This window comes from Takifugu flavidus, chromosome 6 (assembly GCF_003711565.1).
Source record: "Takifugu flavidus isolate HTHZ2018 chromosome 6, ASM371156v2, whole genome shotgun sequence".
NCBI lineage: Eukaryota > Metazoa > Chordata > Actinopteri > Tetraodontiformes > Tetraodontidae > Takifugu > Takifugu flavidus.
Window position 1 is genome coordinate 10,065,100 of NC_079525.1, and position 20,067 is coordinate 10,085,166.

At 42.7% G+C, this 20,067-nt stretch overlaps 1 protein-coding gene across 2 annotated transcripts; it reads right to left on the reverse strand.

Moving 5' to 3' along the window:
• Window positions 1-2,648: 2,648 nt before the first annotated feature.
• klf3 (Kruppel like factor 3 (basic)) lies at window positions 2,649-13,668 on the reverse strand. 2 transcript variants are annotated; one of them, XM_057036253.1, is made up of 7 exons: window positions 13,365-13,650; window positions 11,454-11,525; window positions 7,944-8,004; window positions 6,991-7,534; window positions 6,276-6,423; window positions 4,805-4,971; window positions 2,649-4,490 (listed from the first exon to the last, which is right to left on the reverse strand). In XM_057036253.1, the coding sequence occupies exons 3-7, from the start codon at window positions 7,983-7,985 to the stop codon at window positions 4,309-4,311; spliced, it is 1,083 nt and encodes a 360-aa protein (XP_056892233.1). In that variant the 5' UTR covers window positions 7,986-8,004; window positions 11,454-11,525; window positions 13,365-13,650; the 3' UTR covers window positions 2,649-4,308. The 2 variants fall into 2 exon arrangements, with proteins under 2 accessions (XP_056892233.1, XP_056892232.1); XM_057036252.1 differs by lacking the exon at window positions 11,454-11,525 and having other exon boundaries at window positions 13,365-13,668.
• Window positions 13,669-20,067: the final 6,399 nt, after the last annotated feature.

Consider the following 20,067-nt stretch of genomic DNA (forward strand, 5'->3'; position numbering starts at 1 on the left):
CGAGAGGAGACCTTTTCCTAGTGGGGTGACAGAGGCCTGTCAGGTGATCATGTTTCTGGACCCCGGAAGCCTTGGCCTATAGCAGCATGACTAAGATGTGACCTAACGATTAGACGACCCCCTAAGTATGATAATTTGTCTGTCTATGGTAGTAACTGGAACTACAGAGTTAGTAACAATAAGCTTTTTCAAAGAGGTAGGTTTTAAGCCTAATTTTAAAAGTAGAGATGGAGTCAGCCTCCCGTACCTGGACAGGGAGCTGGTTCCATAGCGGGGGGGGGGGGGGGGCTGGTAGCTGGTGATCCAATCTATCCCTGAGAGGTTCAGGACCAAGCACCATGACCTCAGTTTTTCCTGAGTTAAGGAGAAGGACATTTGAAGACATCCAAGACTTTATGTCTTTAAGACAGGTCTGAAGCTTCACTAACTGCACTGTCTCCTCTGGTTTCATGGATAAATAAAGCTGAGTGTCATCAGCATAACAGTGAAAATTTACCCCATGCTGCCAAATAATGTTCCCTAAGGGAAGCATGTACAAGGTGAAAAGGATCCAGTCGGAATCCAGTGATGGTTTTTTAAGCAACGGCTTAATCACTGCCACCTTGTAGGACCGGGGTACATAACCTGTCACTAAAGAACCATTGATCTGGTCCAGGATAGATCTGCCTATCAATGGTAAAACATCCTTCAACAGGTGTGTTGGGATGGGATCTAAAAGACACGTGGTGGTCTTGGATTTATGAATTAGCGATGACGCCTCAGAAAAACATATAGGTTCTGAATGAGTTTAAGGGCTCGTTGGAGAACCTGTATGTTCCCACAGTCAGCACATCTGGTGATGGTCCAGTTGTTGGGATGGCCTGGTTAGCTTTTTCTCTGATAGCTAGAACTTTATCAGTGAAGAAGCTCATGAAGTCTTCACCACTAAGGGAAGAAGGGATACGTGGATCTAAAACACGGTGACTCTTGGTTAATTTGGCCACAATGCTGAAAAGAAACCTGGGGTTATTCTTGTTTTCTTCAATTAAAGACGAAAAATAAGCTGTTCTAGCCTTGCGAAGGGCCTTTTTGTAAACTAATAGACAGTCTTTCCAGGCTACATGATAGCTGTCTATTTTACAAGAATGCCACTTCCTTTCTAGTCTGTGCACTTTCTGCTTGAGGGTCCTGATATGTGAATTATACCAGGGGGCACACCTCTTCTGATTTACTATTTTCTTTTTCAGGGGGGCAACAGAATCAAGCGTGATTCTCAGTGAGGTTGCTGCACCTTCAGCAATAGAGTCAACCTCAGCAGGGCTAAGATTATAATGATTGATCCCTGGAGAAGCACACGGTGGTCCTGGGATCAATGCAGGGACACATGTTCTACCTCAACACCATAAGTCAGAACTAGATCTAGGGTGTGGTTGAAGCTATGAGTTGGTTGGTTTATCTGCTGGAGGAAACCAACTGACTCAAGTAATGAAATGAAGCCATTTCTAAAGCTGTCATTTACAACAACTACTGTACATGGATATTAAAGTCTCCAATGATAATGACTTTGTCTGTTCTGAGGACTAAGTGACATAAGAAATCAGAGAACTCAGATAGAAACTCTGAATGTGGCCCAGCAGGGGGCCGATATACAACTACAAACAGAAGTGGCTTTTCTGCCTTCCAGTTCAGATGGGTGATGCCAAGAGTCAGGCTTTCAAATGAACTGGAACCATAATTTGGTCTAGGATTAATTAATAACTTGGAGTGATGGATTGCTGCCACTCCCCCTCCTCGACCAGTAACACGAGGAATATGATAATTAAGATGGGTAGGAGGAGTAGATTCATTTAAGCTAACATACTCCTCCTCCTGAAGCCAGATCTCAGTAAGACAAAATAAATCAATGTGATGATCCCCTATCAGGTCGTGTACTAACAGGGATTTACACAAAAGAGATCTAATATTTAACAGTCCACATTTAATTGTGATATTCGTTTCTCCAACTTGTGCTACGTGAGCATGAGAACTGGACGTGCCCATTATTGGTGCTGGTTATCAGTGGTGGACCAGTCAGCAAGGACACCCTGACCGGTCTGTGGCCCATATGCAATAAAATGTAATTGCCTTTCTTACAGGACCAGCAAATATTTCTCTCCCAATTTAAACTACAGTAGCTTGTCAGTTGAATTGGTCTGACCAAACCAGCCTGTGCTCCCCTCGTGCATCAATGATCCTGTTCACCACGGTTCCATCCTCAGACCACTATGTCATACAAAAGCAGCTGTACAGATGTTCTGACTCTTTGGCTCTTGTCAATCCTTACACTTGCTCCACTCTATCCTTACACTTGCTCCACTCTCAATCAATCAATCATCAATCAATCAATCAATCAATCAATCAATCAATCAATCAATCAATCAATCAATCAATCAATCAATCAATCAATCAATCAATCAATCAATCAATCAATCAATCAATCAATCATTCTCCTACCACTAACACACCAAGTTGACCAGGAAAGTCCAAACAACATTTATTCTTCCTTTTCATTGAAAATGTCTGTGAGAGTGCACAAGTGTGTGAGTGAGTGCATTGGAAATGGATTATGTATCCACAACCATTTCAAACACCCCAAAGGCAACAACATTTAGAATGCAGCAGCAAAGAGCTTATATTATCAATAAGTTTATTAAGTGGTATGTTCTGTTTTTAAAATAATGCAAACATTGCAGATAGACCTGTACAGTTATATGTTCACAGTTTAACATGTTCCCTTTGAATCGCCAATGTTTAGAAAAAATAAAGAGACAGGACGTATTTAGTCACAACATTATAGAAATGCATAATATCAATATTGTGAGAGTATTAAAATCATGCTTGATAAAAACCTTTAACCTTTCAGTCTAATATCTGTCAATTTATAAAATATGAATATATATATGTATATATATATATTACAACTTATATTTGCAGGGATACAAAAATATGTACAAGCAAGGAATATTCAGGCATAAATGAGCCGAGATGCTACATTTGGTGTACATGAACATATATGTGTCTGAGCGTTTGTGTCTTTGCATGTTTCCTGGGAATAAATGAAGGACATTTGTAAAATGTGTGATATAAAACTGACCGGCAGATACATTGTTAGAATTTTTTTTAAGGCGCAATCAAGGAAGGTGATTAAAAGTGCACATTGGAACACGTACAAAAATGCAATAAACCAAACCTTTTGTTCTCCTGAAGGTGTCAAAACATTAAGTTGCATTGCTGAAAAATCCATTATTGCAATTAATTTTAAATTACAAACCCTGATTGGAGAGTTGGAATTAAAGTTCGAGACAAAAAAATTACAACTGAAAATCATTTCTCCGTTTCTAACTATGTATTTTTTTGATAGAAAAGCATCAATGGTGTCAGTCCACAAGACAAGCAGTTCATATAGAAGGCGAGATAAGAAAGAATTTTCATCAAAACTGTAATTGCTTCATCCCTTAATCCAAGTGTTATAATGTTTCTCAACAACTTAATGCCCCTGTGCAGCATCTTTCACATTCTAACTGAAAACTTCACTCTGGTGTTCCCAGAGTTGCCCTTTCTTCAACCCAAATAGCAAAAAGTACACAAGATTGAGGAAAGCGAGTATTAGCTACCAGTCCTTTCAAAAGGCACTTCATAATGTGAGCTTGCAGAGGCAGATGAGGTGTATAGTGTTTGTCTGTCTGTCGTGGTATGTCTGGAAAGGTTCTCTAGCACTATGTCACAGAAAGCTGTGCGGCGACACTGTTGGTGTCATGTGATACATTCGTGAAGGTTTCACATTATCTCGGCCTAGCTAGCAAATAATGTTCACGATTGTCTGTGTGTCTCAAAGGTCACAGGCCGATTTGAAGGCAAAGAGAAATGACAACATCTGTTGTTAAACAGAAACACCAGCATGATACATGCAAGTGTGTGTAGCACATTCCTGGACCAGCAGGGTGAACAGCCACAAGAGGGCGCTGCTCTCAAGCCAGCTGAGATCCTGCGACCTCTTCTTTGTTTTCCCTAAGAAAAAAGGTTCCTGTCTTTGACAGTTGCTAAGAGCTCTGATGCAACCATCTTAATTCAACTAATGTGTCACAACAACCTGACGATAAAGCAGAAAAGGTAAAAAGTGATGTTTCAACGGTTACCACGCTGACACCAGCTCAGCTCAGGTGAAAGGGTCAAGAAATGAACCCTGAGGAACAGTCCCCCCCCACCCACTCCCTTTGAGGAGTCCATTACGTAAGGCCAGCTCTTCCAAGTTAAAGTGGTACAGTCCAATGTTGAATGGCGATGAGAGTTTCACACCAGGAGGTGGCGCTTCTTGTGCAGCGCCAGGTGGTCAGAACGGGAGAAGCTGCGCTCACAGTCGGGGCACTGGAACGGTTTGACTCCCGTGTGTTTACGGAAGTGTCTCGTCAGCTCATCTGAACGGGCGAACTTCCAGGTGCAGCCTTCCCACATGCACTTATAAGGTTTCTCACCTGGATGACGGAGGAAAATGTGGAGAGATCTCAAAACTTTTCATCAAGTCAATCAAATGATAAATGACTACTCAGGCTTCACTCATCAACATTAATGAATCCTGTAAAATAATAACGTTTTCTAAGGTAATCCTTTATGAGGCATGTCATGAGGACAAGTGAGATCATCATTCACCAGCTAGCTGATAAAAATGAGTGTTTCATGAATAAAATTTATTTATTTACTATTTACTTAAGTTGTGAGTATCCTTCTTGTTTAGAAATATAGTAAATTTAGTTTTGAGCACTTTCTTTGTTGTGTGTGGTGTTCTCACCAGTGTGTGTCCTGCGGTGAGCCTTCAGGTGGGAGCTCTTGGTGTACACCTTGTTGCAGCCGGAAAAGTCACATCGGTGGATTCGCCTCTTTTTCAGCGTGTCGGGAGACTCAGCAGGGATGGGATGCTGCGTGCCCGAGTGAACTATTACCGATGGGTTATTGCCCCTTAAAAACAGGAGACAGAAGCAAATTTTAGGCTTGTAACCAGGTGGGGGCGCTGCTGGTCAATAAAATCCACCTGTTGGGGTGAATCACTCAAGATGAAGCTTTCAGGCGCAACAACAACTTCTGCCAGGAAGTCCAAAAAAATCCCATCGTACAATAAAAATGTTCTGTGTGTGTGTGTGTGTGTGGTGGGGTTTGAGAGCAGGTGTCCTGTGTTGAAATGTAAACAACTCACTTATCAGTTCTGTGTAAACGAATGTGACAACAATCTCCGGTGATCACACACACATGCAGGCAATAACACACATATATACACTATCATATACACATCATACACACTGTTTTTATACTTTTGTACACGATGTGCGTATGTATGTGTGTCTGTGTGTGTGTGTGCGCGCGCGAGAGATACCCTAAATGCCCCGACTATTTCAGCCCACATTTCACAACTTTTGAGGAGAAGTAGTGTAACAAACGGACGAGGAGGATGAACGTGACCCCATCAGAAAGAAAATACTAAGGTGGAGTGCAGCCACAAGCAGGGCTGTGGCAGGAAAACAAGAATGGAAGTGAAGCAAGACGGGACAGTTGATCACAGGAATGTGACGCACCCAACACACCCTTCACTGAATGTGTTCATATGTTGATTATGATGGGGTACAATCGGTGTATTGTGTTTTATGCGTATTAACACAGGCCGTGGCATACACATGTGCACACACACACACACAAACACACACACACAGCTGCTGCTGACCATACAACCCTTGTTGCTACGGCTGCTCCTCTGTGCCTCTCTGGAAAGCTAATCTCTGATAGCTACTGTTGAGCAGGAATGTCATCGGCAAAAACACTTAAAGAGGAGCAGCCGTGCACTAAAGTGCCCAGATATGGATCTGTCTGCGAGCAGCCCGGTGTGGAAAATGAAGCCCGCATTCCCATTCGCTCAGATTCCTCCTGGAATTACAGAGAAACTTAGGAACAAAAAGGGAAAAAACCCATCTCTTCCACCAGGATTCGGAACCATGGATCCTACAGGTTGAGCTTTGGCTGTTGTGACCCATTTAGTACATGAGAGACAGCACATCACGACCATGAAGACAGCCCGTGAGATGCTCCCACCAGGTGAAGGACAAACCTCTGATCATTGTAGCAGCTTCACTTCTGGTAAAATTAGGTGAATCTCAACAATATTCTGGCTGCCGCTTTCATAAAGAGTAAGCAGGGAAGCAGGGAAGCAGAAACGAGCGTTGAAGTAGCATTTGCTGCTTCTCTGTAAACATGCGTGTCAGTGAGACACTCACCCATATTCCTGTGGTATTCTGATGACTGATGTTTTCATTTCGAGGCTGCCGCTGATGTCACTGCCGCGCTCGGGGCGTGGTTCTGTTTTGATTGTCTTATGGAGGTCGTGGGCGTCCCCTTGTAGTTCCAAATGCTTTGTAGCGTGAACTGAGACGATATTAAAAAAGAAGGATGAGTATGAGGACCCCCTTACAAAGGAGGGTTTAAAAAAACAGGGATTCAAATTGACAACCTGCATGTTAGCATGGTCACTGTATGCAAGCTATGTTAGATTCTCAGCATGATTTATTAATATTAACTTAAAATATAAACCCCAGGGTTGCGTTAGATGCCAGTACAGCCAGAGAGGAATATAAAGAGGAGGTATTACACCTTCACTGGGTGTTTTTGGCATTTAGCTGTGAAAATTACAAATCTGCTTCTGCTAGAAAAAAGAAACAGCCATAAAAAGGCATGTCGAGGAGAGAGGAAACGAGAAGCATTTCTTGGTTTTCAAAAGAAAAAGGAAAAAACTAAACTAAAACTAAACTAAATCTGATGGGAAGACGGCTGAATGTTGCACAACTTCATGACAGTGTGTATTACTGTGGAACACAAAGTTTTGAAGAATATACAGAGAATTGCTTTAGTTCCTCTCATCGGAGTTAGCAGGAATTCAGGAATTAATCTGATGTGTCCAAATCGCTTCCATTAATTAAACAAATGTGCCTTCACCTTTCCTGTGCTCCCTGTTCCGATGATGGTCGTCGTCACCGCTAACAGGCGGGCTAACCATTATTGGCTGATGGAGATGAAGAGGTGAAGGGTAGAGGACGGACAGAGGGACCATGACCGGTGACACCATCACCCCGGAGCTCTGGATGACCCCTGAGCCCGAGCCAATCAGAGGACCCACCATGGTCGGATATGGAATTGAGGGAGTGGGTGGCGAGAGAGCATGGGAGGGTGAGGACCGCAGCTGGGACTGCAGAGGGGAGCGGCGAGGGGAGGCGTGGCCCGCAGAGCTGTAAGGGGAAGGTGGGGAGCTGCGCGAGGAGGCCGGGGAGGAAGCCGCGGAACAGGGAGGGGAGGAAGAAGAGGAGTTGGAGGAGGAGGAACGCTTGCTGACAGAAAGGTCCACTGGTTCCACCTGGGTGTGTGAGAGGCTGCTGGTGGTGTGGGCGAAGGCCTGCATGTGCGTGGGATGGTAGAGGTGTGCAGGGTGGGAGAATATCACTCCGTACGGCTCCGGGGTTTTCACTAACGAAGAGTAGAAAGACTACGGGAGAGGATGTGGGAGAAGGAAGCAGAAGATGGAGACAAAAGAGGCAAAAGTGAAACATTTCCGCTCTGGTGAATAACAGATTTCTGACATTAAAAGAGCTGCAGCCAGCCAAAAATGTTACAGCCTGCTTCATTCGAGAGTGGATAATGGTCACACTGAGCGGTTGTGTAAGTGTGTGTCGTCATTAGCCTGCTGACCGACAGTGTGTATGGCATTGTATGCAAATGTCCACATGTTTGTCCAGGAAGAGCAGGAATGTGGGAACCAGTCTGTCTGGACACGTAGCAGGCGTGTGTGAAGGTGTGTGTGAGCATACAGAATCTGTGTGCCGGTCAGATTTACTGAATGGCATCGTAAACATGTCGGGGCATGACAGGAGCGCACAAACAAGCATGTGTCTTACCGTCTCCATGTCTGTCTTCAGAGGGTAATCATATATCAGCATGGCTGCACAGGCCAGGCTCCTATGGAATCAAACACACACCTTTAGGACACGTATATACACAACCCTCACTTCACACATTAATTTGCATTTATGTTCCAACTTGGAAGCCAAACAAAGTACAAACGCTGCTTTATTTCACTTACTGTTGTTTTGAACCACACAATTACATTGTAATATGCTAATTTAGGCTCCTACACAGGCTTTTATGAGCTGAATGTATCTATATTAGAAAGCAGATGCTGCACAGAACTTCAGCCCGGACTGAAAACAAGAACCTCATCTGAACAGATTGTCATCAGTGTTTCTGCACGTCTGCAAAGGTTGGTCAAATTTTAAGAATGTTCTCCTGGCTGGGTGTCACTTCCGTAAAACCAGCTATCAGTCTTCTGAAAATGCTACAGACCAGTTTATGACAGGTCCTTTTCATGAGAATCTAGTTACAGGTGTGAAAACATGCCCAGTATAAACAACTACACATCCACTGGGTCTCACAAGCTAACGCACGAGCACAAAAACACCTATTAAGACCCGTTGAAGAGTCTGTCCGTCAGTCCTGGGGCCTAAATTTAGCACATCTGTATCATCTCAGCTCACTCACACCTGATCACACATTTCAGTTAAAGTTTTAGAATTGATTTTAGTGTAAGATTAGGACGAATAGAAATAGGACCCTGTGTGTGTGTAGCATCAAGGTTACAAGGGCAGTCAAAAACATATTCTAAGGGACGGAGGAGAGGAGACAGAGAGAGAGAGACATGTGGAGACAGAGCGAGACAAACAAGTGAGACAGAGGGAGGTGATTAAAGTCCACAATTTGTAGACAAGCTAGTCTTTAATTATTAACAAATGGACAAAAACAGGTCATCACACCCTAGCGCGTGCGCACACATGCACACACACACACACACACTTGCAGGCACAGAGTCCAGATGGGGGAATGAACCAATAAGACGGCAGTATCCTGGCTTGTGTGTTCAGGAAGGGCGTAAACATGACGTCTGAAGCCTCACCCTAAGCCAATCTCTGACCAGACAAAGCCCACAGTCAGGTGGTGTGTGTGTGTCTGTGTGTGTCTGAGTGTGTGTTCTGTAATCTGGGCTCTATTGTATCATAGTTCAACTACAGGTCAAGCAGTTGTTCTATTGTTGGGAATCGTGCAGGTAGAAAATATGAAGCTCAGATAGAAAGATCATGATCACAAAGCGTCTCCTTCTTAGTTTAACTTATACAATATGGACGTACTTCCCCCTGCAGCTGTTTGAAATGCACCACTTCTGTTTGTACGGTGGCTCCACGCTGTGGAAGTCCCCAATAAACTTTCCTCTAACAGGTTCAAGGCAGAAAGTTCTGGATGGAAACAAATATATGCAAGACACCTTAGTGAATGGTGTCTGCAAGCACGGGGGAAGAAGACAACATGTCCAGACCCACTTTGTCCAGATGATGGACCTAGCCTTTGGACAAACACTGCTTCCAATTTGGAACAGACTCGACCCAAAATCCTTCTCATCCACAACCAAAAACACTCATTCAGACAAATGTGATCTTAAAGTTTAGTGCATGTGGAACCAAAAATGATTTAAATTTGATTAGCAGAGCAGAAACAAAGCACTCAGAGACTTCAGGTCATCTCCTCACATATTGTGACTAAGCCAAAACAATCTTATAGTTGTTAAAGGTTTGTTTAAAGGTCACAACTGACACGTATAACATCTAATTGGATTCAGTCAAGCTCAGGCTCAACATCAGGTGGACAAAAATCTGCTTGAGACTGGTTTGTGTAAACGTGGACCAGTCTGGGTGGTGGTGACTGACCAGCGGCAGCAGGTGGACCTCATCGTTCCTTGATATTAACAGCTTGGAGCTGACTTTATTTTGCTCATTTTCTTGCTCTCATACGAATTAAATTGCATTTTGAAGTTCTGGTGAGTAAAACAAAGACGTTAGGATGCCAGGTCTTTATTTTGAAATCGAGGACTTTTTCTCTGACCTCCTCATTTAGAACCAATTTGCCTTAGAACCAATTTGCAACATCTATGCTACATTAACACTGAGGCTAAAATCAGAACCAGAGCTGATTTCACAGCCTCTCACAATAAAAGAATGTTAACGAGTCCACACAGTTTAATCAAAGTGTCCCTTCCCCAAACACAAGTGCTCCACTTAAACAGCTGAACTTTCACTATGACTGGAATCCAGGTGGCTGATGTGACGGTTGTATAAATGTATAAGCTACAAGGTAAAAGACGCTTTAGTATAAATGCAGCCGCTACGTGGACGGGTGAGGAGGCCGTGTGTGCGTAACATGTGGGTGTTTGTGCATGTCAAGCATGGTCAGCAAATATTGTCCTTCCATGTCAGTAACGCTACTGTGTACTCAACCCCAACCCACTCAGCAAATACTCCACCCGACGCCCCTCCATCATCACTCACCGCCCTTGGAACCTTCATCTCCACCTCGTCTCCACTCATCAGGTCTGTCTTTACTACTGTGTTCATCCCAACCACATGCCACCGTCATACTTCTTTTCGCTCCCTGATATAAAGCAACATGACTGATGTGGAAAATATTGTGGCTCGGAATCCTTGGCTACTAAATCAACCACACACACATACACACCAAATTTCTGCAAGCTCGACAGAATGCACATGCTAAATCACTGAAGTACTAAATTATTACAGATACGCACATACAGGCTGATGGTGATGAGATCACCAGAGAGACCAGAAACCTCCAGACAACAGCCCTGTCCAAGAACATGCCACAACACACACACACACACACACAGAATCTGTTTCTTTTGTCTTCCCTAAACCCATTTTCCACCTCGTATTAGTTGTCATTTTGATCCCAGTTAAATGAGTCAATATTCAACATTTATCCTTTAGTGTTGACTTACATCTTGTTACCCACTGGAGATGCTGGTCATTTCCAATTTAACAGCCCAAACTGGGTGACTCAACAAGGTGGAGATTTAACTTTCCAGCCTCCGACTTTTCCTTTTCCTGAGCTCACCTCCGCCTTAACTTGCTCTGCTCCTTCCGCTTCCCTTCATTCTCACAAACCTACCCTCTGCTGTACCCCCTGCTCTGTAATTTCAAACCCTTACCTCACTTCCTGCTCCCAGTTCCCCTAATCATGCCTCAGACTGGGATCCTGACTTCAGGACTCCTGCTGCTGAAGCCCCTAACCCCTTATTTTGGCTTCCCACTCCTTCATCTGGACTATTTGCAGCCACACACACACACACACACACACACACACACACACACTCACACACACACAGATACACACACTCGCAGACCCCCTCTCGGCTCCTCTCCAGCTGAATGTCGGGTTCCAGACCTCGGAGGGGGGAGCCAGAGGGGGCCCGTGAGCAGGGGGACGGAAACTGTATCCATCATCGACCAAACACACATTTAAAGACACACCGGAGCTGACATAACCTTAAACACAAGTGCACGCACCTGGGGCCGTGCTCGTCTGAGAGAGAAGTTTTGAGGCTTTCCAGAGAACCGAGGACAGAAGGATGGGGGAAGCTGCCAGGGAGAGAAAGAGAGAAGCGGAAGCACTCAGAGTTTAGTCTGACTGTTATTATTTCCACACTGCGTGATGGGTCGAGGGCAGTGAAGAAAAGGAGGAGGTGGAGAACCAGAGTGAAGCCAAATGTGTGTTGGAGGGGGGCTGTAGGGGGCCTGCGGTTTCCTGTCTGACCCCCCATTGTACCTCCCTACCCAAAGAAGAGAGGAATGAGAGGGGAATAAAAGAGAATGGGGAAAGAAAAACAGCCTTGTTGTCCAAACTATGTCAAAATGGAAGCGAGTGGAGACAGAAATGGGGAAGGAAATCAGGCGGTTTTGACCAAAGAACGACAAACCTTCAATGAACCTCAAACATGGGGAGGGGGCTTACTGTAAGAAAGAGCCACACAGTGGCTCAATCCAGCGGTTTCAAAGCAACAGACTCCACAAGTGTGTACGTGTGTGTGTGTGTGCGCATCCGCATTTTGGCACGCATGTGAAGTTGTGTAACGGGTTACAGCTTTTAACATTTACTGTCTGTGGACCGCAGTGTCCTTATTTCCTCCACTCCTAATAGAGACTCTTCAGCATCCAGGAGCTTAATGTTTAGCCTTAATGTTCCCGAGGACGTGCCCTTTGAGCAACACATCTGTGTGCATGTGTGTGTGTGTACATACTCTTGCGCATTTTGTTCCAGCAGATAACATCAGCGTGTTGATTCAGGGGAAAAAAAGGGCGTAGAGGTGGGTGGAGTCTTAGGTGTGTGTGTGTGTTTATGTGTGTGTGTGTGTGTGACAAACAATTAAGAAAGAGGTCAACTTGCTGTTTTTTCCTCTTAAAACTGCCTGAGAGAGGAGTGCAGAAAGAGAGAGAAAGAGGCTGCCCTCATTCCACCCATCCACCCCCCACATCCACATCTCCTCCCATCTTTCTCTCACTCCAGGCTCTAAACAGGATAAGAGCTTCATATGCCAAGTGGAATGTGTGACGCAAGCCCGAGCCTTCATACAAAGCACAGGAAACAAGGAGAGACGGAGAAACACTCACAGACAAAAATGTGAGGGGACACAGTCCAAAAAAGTACCAAAAGTTTCTCCTGTCAATAATTGTGCACACACACACCTGTTAGCACTGACAACATTCAGCAACACTCTCACCTACAGACACACATACACACACACCCTTCAGCATCATCATTAATCTGTCTTTGACCTACAGACGAGAAACTTTTACTATTTAGTGTCTAGAGTAAAAACCTAATCAAAACCAACAGAAAGTCTGTCTTTTATTTCATTGTTTTGCTTGAGATATCAGACTCAGAATTTGGACACAATAAGACACGTTAGACAATAAACCTTTAAATCCCATTTGACATTATGCTGACGTCAGATGTCACAGATGTACAGATGAACTAATCAATAAGCAACTATCAGGTTGAGCCTGTGTAATTTATCATTTTAATTTAATAGAAGGACTTTCTACAGAAAGGCCTTAAAGCTATAAATAGCTCTATTGTCCTACTTTGGGGTTAGTCATCGGACATCACCAGATAGTCCCTTCTCTCTTATAGAATCTTTATGTTCATTGTAATTGCCTGTCTTGTCACAGAAAAAGTATGAATTAATATTATATTCTTAAAAAATAAATCACAGTCGTTACCGCTAATTAATGAGGCTCAAAACGTGGCTGTCATTTAGAATAGCCACAGTTCTGTTCCGGACTAAAGTGGAGATTAACAGAGCAGCTTTACCACACGTTGCCTTTCAAAACACCACAATTACACAATTACTCGCCCGCCGAACATGCGACAGTACCCGGGTGACTGCCCGGATATCTCCGCCGGCATCGAACACTCACTTGTCGGATGATAATCCCGGGGGAGAGACGCTGCTTTCACGGCTCGGTAGCGCCACTTCACACACCAACTCCACAGAAAAGGTGACGCAGGCGAAGAGCAGCTCTGTGTTATGTCGCTGACATGTGAATAAACCACCGCGAAGAGCTGCTCCAAAAAACTTCCCTAAGTTACGAAACTCTCTCCGTCAGCGAGTGTGTGCGTGCGTGTGTGTGTGTGTGTGTGTGTGTGTGTGTCCCGTTTTGTTGCTGTCACATGATCTCCTGTCTGTCTCTTCCACGGGGTCGTGGCGCTGGGCGGCGCCGGGTCGTGGCGCTGGGCGGCGCCGGGTCGTGACGAGGGCGGGGTTGTCCAACACGCGCTCGCTTGTGCGCGTGAGTTCGTGTGCGCGAGTGTTTCCGGATGTGCTTTTCTGTTTCAATTCCACAAGATAAGCAGATAATTTCTGAGCGAATGCTGAAGTTAAAGGATAGTGATCAAGGTCAAATTAAAAATCAGACTTTGTGCAGAGATGTTAAGTTAATGATTAAGTAAAATTTTACATTTGACTGTACACATGAAAATAAAATAAATCGATGTCAGTCCCTTTGTTTATTTTTGTATTGATTCGATTTCTTGGCAGAATTCGACGAACTAAACATGAAGTTGAATATATGCATTGAGACATAAATTGATAATGGACGGAGGTACACATTGGTTAAAGCTGGTGGTCATTTAAATGAATTGATTAAATTAAATTTTTGTTCCACAAAGATTATTGCATTGCACATAAACCTTTAATATCTACCTGCCTAGGTCTGCCCTCTGAAGAGATGTGTGATTTTTTTCTTCCAGTTCTAAGAGAATCTTTGATCAACTAAAATAATAATGAAAAGGTTTGGTGGAGTCTGTCAAGTTCCACTATGTAACTTTTGTCATGAATAAGCATTATGTAGATGAAAGTACATGGACATTTAAAGCTGTACAAAGAGGACAAATTCAATCTCAAAGAAATGTGAAACATAAATCTGTATAAATCTAGAATTATTAAAGACAACTACTGGAAGAGGTTCCAGCTTAGATGGCCGAGAGGGACAGATGTTTGGACAACTGTTTAAAGCTGACATTGCTTCCTAAGAGCAAAAACTGACTGTTGAAGCAGCAACAATATCCTCAACCTGCTTCTTATTTTGTCCATGAAAGCAACTGGAGATGTTCAGACAGCATCAGTAACTATATGCCCTGCCCTGTGTTATATTCTCAAATTAAGGATACTAAGTTGCAAAGCCAAAACAAGACTCAGTATAATATTGTGCCAGCTGATATGAATCCTATTGTTTCATAGACCAAATATAAGTGTAATTTAATGTAAAATGATGCAACTGAATGATTCTGAATGGCCATAATATAATGTAATTAATACATTTTTCTGTACACACAGTCACAGTTGTGTGTGGCAGTAAGTGCGACCAAAATTACTTTTATGGAATGGAGCAAAGACTAAACTAGTTGAGAAATGTTTTTTTACTTAACATTAAATAATTTGCTTATTTCTGACTGGCCAAAGGAGAGCCTTAAATTTAAAGCTGCCAATCAGAGAATACAACCATTATGCAGATGTCTTTTGTATATCAACACCGGTATATGAACTTTTCATTTTAATTATATTTTTGTTTATGAATTCAAGAGTGAATTACAGTACTGGATAATCATCCAGTTTATAAAAGACAGAATTTTGGAAAGCCCATTTTTTTTGCCTTGTTTCTCTTGGCTATTTTCATGCCTCTCGGAGCATTTGCAAAGAACTGCCCCATCATGCATTATCACCACAGTACTTGTTAAAATAACTGCCTCCACCTACTTCTACCTCATAAAATCTTTCATTTCGACACTTCAAATTGAATTGCAGTTTGCTGCCAAGCTGTAACACAGCCAAATGTTAAATCAGTGTGTTTTACCTGTGAAGCAGACAAAGGGTGTTTTTCCTAGTAAGTGACATCAGGATTTCTGATGAGCTTGTTACTCAACCTGTTCCTCTGTAAATATGATCTAAGAATGATTATGTCTTCCATGTCAACACTTTCTGTTTTTACTTTCACTTTATCATGTTTGATCATTTAATTCATTGGGTTTTTTTGCCCCTTGCAAACATGTAAGTATAAATGTAAGGAAATATAAAGCTGTATTTTTTTATTTTAGTTTTATGTGCAATTGTGACATTTCACAGAGCTTCCCCATTTTTCCAAGGAAACGCTAGCTGGCTCTGCCAGTGCTTGTCCACTGATCACAAGAAGACTGGAAAGAATGACAAACCTACAGAAACAGTAACACCCCAATGGGTTTTCGCAGTGCTGTCAACAGCCTCAGTGTCAAAGATGATAAACGGGCATTTAATTGCAACATTGATAATAACTTCTGATAAATAAAGTGCAGCAATGATGAAACAGTAATGTGTGAGCCTACACCTTGACCCCTGAACAACCTTCAACCTCATCTAAATAATACAGCAAAGAATATTTGTTTGTTGCATTCTGCCATTCATTATATACAACCAACATTTTATCCTTTTAATTTCATTTGTTCAAGGTGCAGCTTGAACACAGAGAGGAGGTTCATTGACACGGGGAGGAGACGTCAGACATTAAACATCTTTCCTCCTGAAAGTCATTAAATACATACCAACACACACAGACAGCCCTGCCGGCTACACTGCCTTTCATATGATGAAGTGCCACATGTGTACCTCATATCTACATCTCTATACATACTGTATATATTGTGCAGGAGGACTGTTTGCTCTGTTCAGTGCTGACAGGCGTCATTAAAAAAACAACAACAAGCATATCTCAACTATTACAGCTGCAGAACCTCCAAGTTCAGACAGCAGCGAATTTGTCGTTCATCCACAGAATGTTGGGGGTCCAGTTTTCTTGAAGTTTTTTGCTGATTTCAGACCAGTTGTAGTTACACAAGTAGATGACACCTGAGACAGCATTTAGTTTGTGCCAGGTTTCTGTTGAAATTAAATGAAATATTTGCAACCATGAGGAACCATGGCAAATATGTTTATACCCAGGCAATGCCAGCACTTCCTTGTTCTGAGAAATAACTGTTTCCTGGTTGTTTAACGTCTCACAGATGATGGGAACTAAAGTTAGTGGAGAGGTTGGTGAAAACAGCCCTTTAACAGTCTAATCTAACTCTTATCAGTTATTAGATTGGATCCCAAAAGAAGCGCAATAGGGATGATAAAAAAAAGGTTCTGCATATTGCAACAATATTTGATTTTATTGGAAATAATTATCAAATCAAAAACAGAGAGCTTCAAACAAAAGGTACAAAATCACAAACGATGAACAAACTCCTACGAAATGTAAGTTTTAGTCATTTAGAATTAGTTGTAGTCATTAATGTCACCATTCTCCTGTTAATGTGATAAGAAATAACTATTTTTAATAAAGGTTTTGTGTTGGCTGCTGGGTGTTCAGGGTGTGATGTGCCAGCAGACAGTTGGCAGCCGTAATTACAGACTCCAGCAGACAACCGGAGCCAATGTAAAAAAAAAATTGATTAATAAAATAAAGTTCAACATATTTAATATTTCCAAAATAATCTTCTACTTCTGTGCCTCCTTTAGATTTTGTACTGAAGCCTATAATGTCAACAGGGTTGATGGTTGTCGTGTTTGGCCGGTCAGGAAGGTGAATAAATACTTGAATAGTCAAGTCTGCCTAAGATTTATATCATCTAGTTATTAGTGTAGAAACTGCTGACTATCGACACTAGAACCAATCCTAACTCACTATTCCAAAATTACTGACACTGATCTTGGCAGTGTATCTGTTATCTGTGACATCAGCGAAGGAATTCTGGCTACGACGTGATAAAGCACATGGTTGATACAGAGAGTCTCCAGGGGCCAGTGATCCTACAAGGGTCTAAAATTTAGGTGTTTCCTTTGATGACTGATGTCCATCAACCGATCAGTCCTAATAATTTCTTCTCAGTCTTTGCTTGAGGCCACGGGGTGTTTTTCTTCTGTTCATGTCATCTTCCTGGAAGGTTTTAATAAGAGATGATCTTGTTGCTCTGTGAAACTACACAAGAAAACGCTTTAAAACACAACAAAAAACCATCAGACCTGGTTTATGAGTGTAGCGGTACGTCATCTCCCTACTGCCAGTACGGCCTTTTAACACAACACAAGATGAACTTGACCCCAGTGACCTCTGTGCCTACATGAGATTAAGGTACTCTGATTACGCAGCCGGTGGGACAGCTGGAGGCAGCAGCCGCAGCCCTGACAGGAGCAGATTTATTACAACGGTACCGGATCACTCTACTGGTTCCCATTACACCACAGAACTACCTTCAAAGTTCTGTTTATGGTCTATAAAACAACACTTTGTCTTCTCAGTAAATGTCTGAAGTGTTTGCTGGCTCGGACCCCACCGGGTCCCCGGGGTCATCAGGTGGAGGTCTCTCACTGTTTGAGAGTTATTGTGCATCTGAAGGGGCTTTATGTGCCGTCCTCCTTGACAACCGTGTCCATGTTGTTGAAATGAACTCAGAAGCTGAGTTGAGACTGATCAGGTCTGAAGGAGGTTTGTGAGAGAGGCGGAATAACGGCCAAATTCATGACACAAATACTGATTCTTGTACAAGGAGGGTGGAGCAGAGCAGTTAAAAAGGTCTCTAGAAAGATACTCTGTGTTTATGAGTGTGTGTGTGTGTGTGTGTGTGTGTTGGGTGGGGGCTTTGTGAATTGTCTCCCCACCCTGCAGGGAGTAGTGCTTCCTCTCCAAGCTTCAGAAATAACCAACAGACTGCGTTATTGTTCCTCAAACCCTGCTTGATGTCTCCATCTCTGTAAGGCCCTCACACACTGATGGAGGGAGGGAGAGGGGGGAGGGGGAGAATGAAAAAGAGGGGGGCAGACAGAGGGAGAAAGAGAGAGGGGGAGAGAGATCTCCTTTTACACATCTGAATAACTGACAAGTGGCGTCTTGGTTACACCCTTGTATCTGGGGGGGCAGTTGTGTGCTGACAGGACAGCGGTGGTCACACCCAAACTGTGGCGCCTGTCCCTGGACATAAAACAGAATACACACACACACACACACACACACACACACACACACACACACACACACACCCACGACGTGAAGGCCTCTCAGTTTCCCTGTTCCCTCCACTGGGCTCGGCCTGCTGTTCCAGTCTGTGACTCAGCAGGACGACAACAATCAGCCTCTTTCGTAACCTACTTCGTTCACAGTGAGGTCACCTACATCCTCAACAACAAGATCCAGCCGTCACCATAAAGATTGATTCGTTTCAGCCCTGCAGTTTTGTTAAATACAGTGAAAAGTAAAATATTTCTAATGTTGGAACTAATTATATATGTTTTAGTCATGTTGTCAGAATAAACTGGGTTCTTGTTTTTGTACCTTTGCTTTGAAGAAATAATCAAAATATTACACTTAAGGAAGTAATTACAGTTGGTAGTAACTTCCTTCCAAGATAATTAATAAATTCTTTAACAACTCTTCCCTCTGTTTTATGCTAATATCGTAGCATTTGGTGGCGTTTCATGCATTTGTTGCTGCCTCATCTTTTAACCTTCATTATCAGCAGTATAATAAAAGAAAGAACTGAGAGATGAGACAGAAAATTCGAATTAAATATAAATAATGTGTAATCTCCTGTGTAATCTCACGTGCTCGCTGAATTCAGACAGTGATTGTGACATTCTTATCATCCCATAAGTTGCATGTCAGGTTTTGCTTGTCAGAAGAAAAAGAAAATATGAACCATCGACTCATTGAACAGCACCTGAAACTTACAAAAACAAATTTAAAAAGATAATTTTTCATTCTGGCACTTGATATTAACATGATAGAAAGTTATGAACAGAATATCCTCAATCATTTTGTTTCTAATGAGAATTCTAAAGGCCACAGAAGGATATCAAAGTGATTTGAGTTCAGTATTCAGTGCTGTTAACAGGAGAATCAACCTGTTTAAGAAAGTAGAGCATCAGGCCTCAAGTCTATTGTAGCATAAGAGCAACAGCCCAGTGTGATAGAGTTGATGTAATGGTTCCCGTATCTGTGAATTACCTCAGTTTAAAAGCTTCTTATCAAGGCTCAGTGCTGCTTTATGAGCAGTTACTGAGACCTTATCAAGTGAGTTGGGCCTCCTTCAGCACCAGTAATGATTAAACTAAATAAATTTAGCTCTTGACAACATTCACAGTGAGCAGCAGCTAGAGTCTGCTGCCTCCATCCCTCTGACTGTCCAACCCTGCCAGGATGAAAATTCCCACCTAATATGAAAAGACTTCCTGAGGAGAAGAGGTGATGAACCACTGTGGCCATGAGGTCCTTTCCTGGAGCATCTGGTCACCTTCAGGTCATGGGAGAAGGGACTGTCTAATCCTTTATTAATGATACAACACTAAATATTGACAATTCCTTGAGAAAATATGGGAGATACCACAAAGAGGTGAGGGGGTGCTGCTGCATGTTGTTTTTTACTTTTAGGAAGACGAGTTATAACATCTAAAAAAAAATAATTAACTGTTCCCCAGTGGCAGTGGTGATGTGCACCACTGCCAGAGGGCTCTTAACTTTTAAAACATAACTTGTGGTTGTAATAAGCTGCATGTGCAAACAACTACAATGAGTTGGGCTTGTTTGCTCAGTTGTTTTTTTTAAAACAATGAGC